Raw genomic sequence first — 10,445 nt, forward strand, 5'->3', positions numbered from 1 at the left:
CTCTTATAGCATACTAGATAAATATATTTATCTTCAAAGCACATTACGTCCAATAACGATTCCAAGTTTGGCAGCGATTTATGTAAACCATCGTTTAAATCAATCGTTATGTATGTATATTGAGAGTTAATATATTAATTATTGTAGTTTATGATAAAACATGCTAGCTTTCAGATGTAGAGTAACATTATTTCTTTTTTATTCTTATATCCTAATACACAGATGGCGTTACGTATATATATATATCCATATTTATTTTGATACATATTGTCATATAAAAATAACAAATAAAGCATTCTGTACATTTCAAATATAGTCATATAAATTTATAATGGCACTTGTTTCCAATATAATTTCATCCATTTCACAAAAAGTAACCAAATTTGGATTAAATTCAAATGCTATTAATTGGGGTAAGTTGTGAATTTCTTAAGGTTATGTTTATTCTGAAGTAAAAGATCAGAAAAACCAAGACATTTTGTTTATTTCTTTTTTTCTCTTTAAATAGAATGTGTCAGGTATGCATCAAAGAAAGCAGGCAGCTGTACGAAAAATAAAACTATTAAAACAAGACCAAAGTTAAGAGGTTTGCGTGTTAGCGATGGTGAGTTTGTACAGGCAGGAAAAATGCTCGCTACTCAATTGAGACCTAGATTTCATCCTGGGCTAAATGTAAATAAACTATTTTTTATAATTATTTACTGTAAAGTATAGATCAAATATTGTACCATGTTTATTATGTTCTTCTTTAGGTAGGTTGTGGAAAAAATGGAACATTGTTTGCTATGGAGAAAGGAAACGTGATGGTAACTTGCGAGAAGGTTAATCTCAATTGGGATCATCCTTGGGTGAGATTAAATTATGCAAATCGAGAAGGACAAACCATTTATAAGAAACATGTGAATGTAATACCCGAACCTCAGCACAATCGTTTTAAACTAATCAATACTATTTGAATTCGTAAACTAATAGAATTTAGTTGAGTCATTTTTATAGAACATTTATTTTAATGCGAAAACATCTAAAGTAAATAGTGCAATTATTTCATATTTTTTCATAGTTAAAAATAATAATCAACAATAACAGATGTTTAGGAGGTATAGAAATTTACTTTACATGACAATATGAATATTAATTAAGACTATTACATAATCATTCGCTATCTGTTTTCAAATCCATTGTTTTCAGCCCACTTAAATGATTGATACTTTACACTTTTTCCATCTTCGGAAAAGGTAGCAAATACTTGTACTTTTCTAACATGACTTGCTGTACGACACTGTCCAACAAGTTCTGTAATTGGTATTTCCTCGCTTCTGTTTTTGCATTGTATTATAAATTGAGAATGAAACATAATAGGATCACCTGTGAACATACACGTATGTATAGAAATAATTATAGATTGTCTCTTCACTTTAAAGTCACTTCATAAATGATTCAATGGTAATGCAGTTATCGCATTTCATAAAGTAACTCTATAAATAGATACCTGGATATAATAAAAAATCACCACCAAATTTTTCTCCAGTCGTTATGTAGTATCCTCGTTCCCAAAGGTCTTTAAATGTTTCATATCGAAGTTTTTCTTGCGGTGTATTGGGATATTTCCATTGAACTATTTCAAAGTTACCCTTATTCCATTGTGGATATGCTAATAAAAAAAGTTAAGAGTTATAAGACAACTTTTATTTGGCATTAAAAATCGGTCGACGGTCGAAATGCAATGCCGTCAACATTTTGTATTATATCATTGTATTACCTACCCGTATGTGTCTGTATAAGTGCTTCACTTTTTTCTAATTTAGGTAATTTAGACATTTGTTCGTCAAAGAGATCTTTAGTATTTAATTTTACATTTTTTAACGCTTCCTGCGAATCTTTATCTAAAGGCTTTCGTAGTTTTTTTTTATTTGTCTTCATACCTAATATCTTTCGTTTTTTTCCTTCCACAATTTTATCCATCATTGCTTCAATCTATAATAATTTAATAATTATATTTAAAGATTCATTATAAGCTTATATAGTTTGAAAAATACCTGTTTTTCTTTTTCTTCTTTTAAGCACTTTTCTTGTTCTTTAAACAATATCTCCCTATATTGGTCAAAAGTTTCTTTTAAAGATTCACTTGGTGGGTATTGTAAGTGTGAATATTTAACAACACGAGCAATTCCTTTTTCTAATAAAAGGGAAACTTCTTCCGGAAATAAAAGCAATGGAAGACCTGAAAGTACTTCTTGCCGAGGATATTTTGCAAGACAACCTACTAATTCTCCAATTATCCTATGCTCCTTTCGCAGTGTTAACCAATCTTTAAAAATACGAGAAGAGGGAAGATAATGAAAACAAAGAAAATATATTATTGTAATCGTTATTTTCCAATTTGAATGAAGCTTTTATACTTGGCATCACAGTTATAAATAAATAAAATGTATGAAGTAATTTAAGATATTATAACCTATAACATAATAACATAGCGATAATAACAAAAAATAAGTTTTTACCGCAGGCGTTCCATATGAAAACATTATTTTGTGAAAATGTCAAATTTATCATATCTGACGTGTAATTTTTCTTTTTATATTTAAAGTTCTTTTGCTTATTTTTGCAATCTTTCCAAAATATTTTGCAGCAACACCTCGCGTTAACGTCTAAAAGCATAATCGATACTTCGCGAGGATCGATTCCAACGGATCGACAATGACGACGACGACGACGACAATGAGCTTTCATGGGATATTTTATTAATTACACACACATACACACAAAATATACAAAAGGGTCAATAATATTTTAATCGACGACATTGTTTTAATATCTTTTCAAATACCTAGAAAGATCTTTCATAAGTAGTAGACAAATATTAGTAAACAAACAAACGTCTCTGGAATTCGAACAACGTAGCAGTCAAACGTCCGTGTTAAATATAATACAATGTATACCTATGTGACATGTAATTATTATGTTTAAATGCATATTTACACTACATATATCCGCTGATATGAATATATAAGTATATATATACATATAAATCGATTTAATATATTTATATTCATAACAATGGCGGAAATCTCGTGTTTACGATTGGAAAATATTCATTAAGTATTTCTTCTAACGACCACCATTTGTACGGTGATCCAACGTTTATACTCGTTGATAAAAAACCACTCACTGCATAGAATCCAAAAAGAAATACCAGTAAATAGAAAATGAGCACACGCCACGATGGTGAGATCAAAATGTTTTTCAAATAATGAATTAGACAAATACTAGAAAAAAATAAAAAATAAAGAAAAAAGATAAGGATGAAAAATATTATGAAAAATATTCTTTTTCTCTATAATCACTTGCATATTACCGTAATTCTGTTTCTTTGACAATTACTTCGTCATTCTGAATATTCAACTTAGTCAAGTTAAAACGATCGAATTTACAATCTTGTAATTTATGAAAATTTCTGAAATAATAGTTTAAATTTGATTAATATATTTATATTATACAATATATATTATAAGATAAAAACACACAAATTTGACCAACTCTTTGCTATCATACGTTTGATTTTCACCATCCAACGACGTTGACACGATTTCTTTTTCGCTTTTATTTGCAATATTAATACCTTTTTCCGTATTATTTTTCTGTGCTACTTTAGTTACGGAATACTCAGAGTTATTCTCCTTCCTTTTCGTATACACAACATTTTCTAAATTACTAAGCGAAATCGAAAGTTTATTGTTTTTATTTTCAGTGTCGACGTTTTTTATCCATTCGTTTCCTATTCTCATCTTCTTCAAAGGATCTTCGTATATCCTAAATATAGGTATTTTTGTCTTGGACATTTTTAAATTGGCAAATTGCTGTACGAGCGACTCGTTTATATCATTTTGATCATTTCTATATTTCATTTTGAAAAAATCTATATGGCGGAAACGTAATATATAAATAGAATTTAGTTGTTCACATATAATAATAATAAACTACTCTATAGTAATTATAGAAATGTATATCGCATCTATGAACCTTACTTTTATCTTTCGAATCGATGCGCATCGGTGTTGAGTATGCAGCAGGTACATGGATTTCCGTATTATTTTCTTGATCAATATTAGAAAAATTACTAAAGTTCATAGATGTCCTATAGTAACGATTTGGTGTTGATTTATCTATTAAATACGTTTCACCATTGATCGAATAGATTTCCTTATCGATATTGTTTAGATAATTATCAGGGCTTACAATATTACAATTTCTCTTAATTAAACTGCCTTCTTCGAAATTTGTCGTCATTTCATCTTGTTTTGGTTCATGATTACATTCACTTTTCGTATTATCAATCAATGTATTATTACTCGCTGCATTGAAATTTCCTTCTGTAAGATATGGCTCTTTGCTCAATGATGTAACTTTATTTAACGGTAATTTCAATTTCATAGGAGCCATCAGGACAGGACGTTCTAATTCATATAGACATTGTTCTAATCCGTCTAGAGAAAAATCTTCAAAGAGTAGGTTTTCAGATCGAAGAGATGATGAACTAACCGAAGAATCACTACTATCATTCAAAGACCTATAAGTACCTCCGAATTTGTATTCATAAGAGTTTGTTACATTTTCCACATTCTTTTCTTTAAATTCTCTCTGAAATTTGTTTTCTGTTTTTGTTTCTTCACAAGTTGAGTTGTCGAAAGATTTTCTTATTTCAATAGTCTCATTCATTTTCTCCGTTCCTGATAATGGAATAATAACATTAAGCGAACGAGAAGATAAAGTTTTCTTTGTAGGAAGTAGATTAGATTCGGACTTTGATTTACGATTGCCTAAAACGATAGTCCTTTTAGTATTCATTTATTTATATTTTATTTATATATATATATATATATATATATATTACGGGCAATGTTTTATTCTATAAAATGCGCAAAAAAAATCTGAAGCTATCATAAGTGAAACAAACCATGGAAATTTAAAAATGACTGGCTCCCCCCGTCGTACTCTAAACATAGCCAATTGAAACACATTTTAAAGATTGATCGAAAGTCTTTGAACATTTTATAGAATCTCCTCGCATGGGCATTCTATAGAGTGCTCGTAACATATATACGTGTATATATAAAGAAATAAATTACATTTAATAGTAACTGGTTGGAATGTAGTTGGAAAGTTTATTGGTAAGGATAAATGATCCATAAATTGTAGTTCTTCATTTTCCTTCGTACTATTTCCATTACTGTGGCAAAAAGTATCGTATTTTATTTTGGAAGCATCGTTAGTGGTATCCTGACACTTCGTTGATGTGTATGGAATCGTTCTTTTTTCCAATGAAATTAAACTACAAGATAAATAATAATGGATAATTAATAATTAAACGAAATAAATATGTATATATTAGGTAGATATATGATAGAAAGCTTAAGCTGTTTTGTTGCATTAACCTGACGTTTTTTATTGATTTTTTGGTTGGACTTGGGTGCGAATTGGTAACAGGTCGAACATTTTGATGGAATGTTTGTATGATTGGATTGACAGTGCTAGTTTCCGGCACCATTATTACTTTAGGTTCTTGCTTTTCATTCGAGATATTGTCGTAAGACGTAATTATTTGATCTTTTTTTGAACTAAAATTAAACGATTAGAAGATGTAATTTCTAAGACCTTTTACTTTTTTCTTTTTTTTAAACATATTATTGTGTAATTAATTTACTTACAAATATTCCACATGATCTTCGTTAGAGTTGAAAGTAGACAAATCGCACACATTTATTCTTGATCTAGAGTTTTGTGTTTGTATTTGAATATCGGTTTCTAAGCCTGCTTCTGGGGGCTTTGCGTTTACCTATTAAATTCAATTTTTATTTTAATAATGATTTAATTTCCTATTTGCTTGCTTTACGTGACTAACCGTATCCAGTAGAATTTGTATTCTTTGTCTAAGTATCTCCAAATTGTTCAACTTTTCAGAGCTCTCAATTACATTGTGCTTAACATTAACACATTTCTCGTTTCGTGTCAATACCAACGTTTGTTGGAAAATACTTGAATAAATCAGAAAGCAAAATATATATATATATATATCCCGGTATTTTAATTATTCGCCTTGATATCGTGCATAAAACATTAGTTGAAATGAATGAATATATTCACCTTTCGGTTTGTTGTATAAGTTTATGAATTTCTAATTCGTACCATTGCACTTCCTTTTTCAATTCGCGACTTATCGTATCATTCCAGCTGCATATATTCGCAAAACCCTAAAGAACAAACGCACATGCGCACCCATTAATAACGTGAAAAATTGTTCGTTTAAGCATTTATATTGATATCTTTGATTTTATCTTCTTTTTTCTCTTTATTTTTTTTTCTATAATATAATAGAAAATAAAGCTTTTCTACTTACAGATGCTTTCAATTCGTCATAGAGGGAATCTTGATGGTTTGAATCGTTAAATATAGTGTAGGGAGAATCGTGTATCGTGCAATATGATTCCTCGTCGGAATGTGAGAGCTATAAATTAATTCAGAAAATTATTATTATTTATTTATTTTACGAAATAAACCCATTAATATAGAGTTAGTTAAATGAAGTTAGGAAAGAATATAAAATTACAAGATAACAATGAAAAATTTACAAAATAATTAAAAGGATAGTAAAATATATTGTATCTAACATTTAGATAGGTTGAAAGAGATAATTTATTACTCAAACAACACATGTACACCTTATTAAGATCCTTTTGCATCAGATAGTACTAAGAGGGCTGTCAATAAAATTCAAGATTTTTACATATTTATGCGGAATTCGATTAATGAAAGAGAAAATTGAACTCACTCGGTCAATAGAAGTATGGGTATCCACGCTTCGTAATAATTTTAATTCCGTATTTTCCTCTTCTAGTTGTTGATTATTTTCACGTAGCATCTGCAATATAGGTATAGATATTATCTTTTAATTTAATAATTTAGATATTATTTAGTAAAGCATTAATCTCAAATGAGAAAAGTATAGATCGGCTTACTTTAATTACATTTTCGCGAGCTTCATAATTATTTCGAAGATTATCATTTGCCTTTTTCAAGTTTGCAATTGATATAAGCAACGATTCGTACTCGATATGATTTTTCTCTAATTTTTCGACTAATTCAGCATTCATCTTCATAGACTCGACTCTTTCATTCGTAACTTCCTTTAATTTATCCTTTAGATTTGTAATTTGTAGCACCTAATTGCAAGTGCACGAAAAATTCTAATTATGAATTCATAAGATTTTTCTCGTCTACAGAAACGATCATATCCATTACAACCTCTAATTCGGCCGTCTCTAATCTCTTAAGTAATATTCGTTGCTCTTGTAAGGACTTCTTCAGGGCTATATTGGCCTCTTTTTCTTTTCTTTTCACTTCATCCAATGTATCTTTTTGTTCATCATATTCTCGTTGTAGTTCACTATAATTCTCGTGGATTCGTTCTCTGCGAAATAATTGACGAATAAAACTTAATGATCCTCAGAATGAGATAAATGAATAAAGATCACATCTCTATATATATCATCGTTAAAGCGTGTGGAACAAAATTGAAGAATATTTTTCTATACTTGACATTAAATTTGTATTTCAAGCTTCAACCAATTGCACTTCGTTATTTCATAGAATAACTAGTTTAAGTATACAATTCTAGCTCATTTTATACTTTAACGGCCTCTTTGAATATTTCATGAAAAATTTAAAAATTACAAAATTATCCTACGAAATGTAGGATTTCACGCTTTAATGGTAACATATACGTAGACCGTTTTTCAAAATATGCGTAAGAGTGAGTAGGAAAAACGATAGGATGAAAAAAAGACCAGCCCTTGTCAGACTTCAGACTTCTGTACAAAGTATATTAGGCATCCTATTCAATTAATTTTGTTAGATAATTAGATAATTATGTGGCTTTAGAAACCCTTTTTAATACATGATAAGTATAAAAAAATATGTTATTAAATACATACAATTGACGTTTCAAATATTTTTGTTGTCTTTCCAAAAATAAATTTCTATCGTCTAATTTGGCCATTTCTTCTCGGAGGAGAGCATTTTCTTCTGTTATTTCTATTACTTTTAAATGGAATTTTGTATTACGGGTATTATTCTCCATATCGTTATTATTTAAACTCAGGTTCACGTAAATATAAATTAAGATTAAGAATATTTCGCTTATCTTCTTTATGTTACTTATATTCTTTTCACTCTTCTTGTTTAACTTTGTTATTGTCTAATCGAACAAAATATGAAAAATAATGTAATATATACATAGTTAAAATATATATCTATTGGTTATAAAGTAGAATATTAACACTATGTACATATATACACAGAGACGACTTTCAAATGCGGAAAATGGACCGTTAAAATGTCGTACTTATTAGGAATATATAACACAGATCTCTATACTTTTCTAAAGAGCATACATATTTGACACAACATAGATTTAACTTATTCAAGTTGGTAATCGTTACCGTGATAATTATAATTGGTTCATCATTTCAATTATAATCATAAAAATTATTATTAAGTTAAAACATTGTCCTTTATGAAAATACTTTTGTTTAATGTTGTTTATATGACTTTCGAAACGTTGAGCACGTGTATAACGGGAATAATATTTACAATAAATAGAATTTAAGGTGCTTAATTTCGAACAACTCAAGGAATTCGAAGCGTAGAAAAAGAATGAATTTTAATTTATTATAAGCCTGATTAAAATTTGTTAACATTAGGTATAATTAATCTTAAGGTAAAGTTTTCATAGAAATGACAAAGATGTGCAATTTACAAGTATTGCATTCTCGGAAATTTTATACACTTTAAATTATCGATTCAAAACTTTTTAGTGTACATAATAAAAGATAACTATTTTTTCATAAAACATTATTCACGCGAATATTGCATTACTTACAATTAGTATTCTAGATAGTTTACACAATCCACAGGTTGCAAAATAGACAGGTGGCCATGTTTAATTTGCCCAAGTGCAATCAACAAAGCAGTAAAAAAACACTTGGCATCACCTAGCGGCAGTGCTTTAAATTTAAACATACGTAGTACGTGCTTTTCTGTTTAGATGGGGACAAATGTTTAACCCCTTAGGATCCCTAAACCCCTTAAGGAACAATTTTGGCTCAACATGATACTGACAGTGATCCCATTCGTACGATAATTATCGATATTACGATAATTCGATATTTTATCGATATGTCTCGAAGTTGTTTTTGTTTTGTTTGCTTCGCTCGCTTGCTCAGCGTCCAGCGCCTCCTATTTCCCCCATCTCACTGCTGTCACACAGTCACAAGTCACATATACAATAAATTATAAGATCACAGTTTAGTTTTTTCTTTTTTACTCATCAAATTTTGCAAAAAGGTAAGTTGAATATCGATTTTTATTCGAGATCTCGAAAAACATCGACTCGGCAGGTTGATCACCCCTACGACAGCCCTACGACAGAAGACAGAAGACTAAAAAAAAAAGGTCATCAAGTTTAAAAAAGTTGGTACTTTTTTGCAGATTTTGAAAATCCAATCCGAAAAATTCTCAACAGATGTGGAAATCAGAAGTGAGTGTCACATCTAATTTTTACGGTCCTGTGTCGATCAGACATGCTGAAGTCTCTGGGATCAGTGCTGTCAGACAGTGCTGTCAGATCGTGGGTAAATCTTACCCTCTCCCTGTGCCACTGGGATTGCACACAATGAAAGTTTTCCATGTCCGTGTGTTTGGGATGTCGAAAGAAGTCGAGTGTAACCGAAGTTGGCGGTTGGCCACGAAGTGGCACACTATGAAAGCGACTCGTGTCCATGTGTTCGGACGACACGAGTCGCTTTCATAGTATGCCACTCCGGCGTGCCCGCCAACTTCGGTTACACTCGACTTCTTTCGACATCCCAACACACGGACATGGAAAACTTTCATTGTGTGCAATCCCAGTGGCACTGGGAGAGGGTAAGATTTACCCACGATCTGACAGCACTGGCTCGAGTTAACTAACTAATTGTGAGACTTAAGGTATAAGCTCGGAGTAACGCCCAAAATTTCGACGTTTTCTATACATGAAAATAAAATGTGATTGTTTTGAAATTTAGATATCTTTTTATTATTGTCTTAAAGTGTACAAAAAAATTTTTTTGATTTCATTTTATATAAAATTGTTTATGATTTTCTAAGTCAAAGTGGAGTCCTCGAAAAAAAAGGAAAAATTCTGAAACCAAAAATTCAAGCGGATTATTATTCTGTAGGCTTGTCGCTAAATCGCACTTTTTTTTTTTAATTCTTTAACAAAATTAATTTATTTTGTTCAAAATCGATAAAATTATACTCATATCTTCAAAAAATTGTGTACTTTTCGAAAATATTAAAAGTTTTTCTGTAACTTTACTGCATCGTATAAAAAATTTTCGTTTTAACAAATT

At 29.9% G+C, this 10,445-nt stretch overlaps 3 protein-coding genes across 4 annotated transcripts; 1 reads left to right on the forward strand and 2 right to left on the reverse strand.

Annotated features, from left to right (window-relative positions):
• Positions 1 to 187: 187 nt before the first annotated feature.
• Positions 188 to 1,221, forward strand: mRpL27 (mitochondrial ribosomal protein L27). The gene is made up of 3 exons (XM_015325430.2): positions 188 to 413; positions 509 to 672; positions 753 to 1,221. Exons 1-3 carry the CDS (start codon positions 332 to 334, stop codon positions 954 to 956), a joined length of 450 nt encoding a protein of 149 aa, XP_015180916.1. The 5' UTR covers positions 188 to 331; the 3' UTR covers positions 957 to 1,221.
• Tsen34 (tRNA splicing endonuclease subunit 34) lies at positions 985 to 2,926 on the reverse strand. The gene is made up of 5 exons (XM_015325429.2): positions 2,502 to 2,926; positions 2,037 to 2,308; positions 1,764 to 1,974; positions 1,490 to 1,651; positions 985 to 1,365 (listed from the first exon to the last, which is right to left on the reverse strand). Exons 1-5 carry the CDS (start codon positions 2,728 to 2,730, stop codon positions 1,160 to 1,162), a joined length of 1,080 nt encoding a protein of 359 aa, XP_015180915.1. The 5' UTR covers positions 2,731 to 2,926; the 3' UTR covers positions 985 to 1,159.
• On the reverse strand, positions 2,720 to 9,943 carry LOC107068642 (uncharacterized). Of its 2 annotated transcripts, none has more exons than XM_089173217.1 (15): positions 8,936 to 9,943; positions 7,989 to 8,251; positions 7,300 to 7,465; positions 7,014 to 7,217; positions 6,827 to 6,916; positions 6,395 to 6,502; positions 6,142 to 6,248; positions 5,900 to 6,032; positions 5,706 to 5,833; positions 5,433 to 5,615; positions 5,127 to 5,329; positions 4,026 to 4,817; positions 3,553 to 3,916; positions 3,356 to 3,454; positions 2,720 to 3,266 (listed from the first exon to the last, which is right to left on the reverse strand). In XM_089173217.1, exons 2-15 carry the CDS (start codon positions 8,132 to 8,134, stop codon positions 3,050 to 3,052), a joined length of 2,940 nt encoding a protein of 979 aa, XP_089029343.1. In that variant the 5' UTR covers positions 8,135 to 8,251; positions 8,936 to 9,943; the 3' UTR covers positions 2,720 to 3,049. The 2 variants fall into 2 exon arrangements, with proteins under 2 accessions (XP_089029343.1, XP_089029342.1); XM_089173216.1 differs by having other exon boundaries at positions 3,538 to 3,916.
• Positions 9,944 to 10,445: the final 502 nt, after the last annotated feature.

The sequence above is a fragment of the Polistes dominula genome, unplaced genomic scaffold, assembly GCF_049000335.1.
Source record: "Polistes dominula isolate Pdom_NZ unplaced genomic scaffold, Pdom_raw_medaka scaffold_35, whole genome shotgun sequence".
NCBI classification, from domain to species: domain Eukaryota; kingdom Metazoa; phylum Arthropoda; class Insecta; order Hymenoptera; family Vespidae; genus Polistes; species Polistes dominula.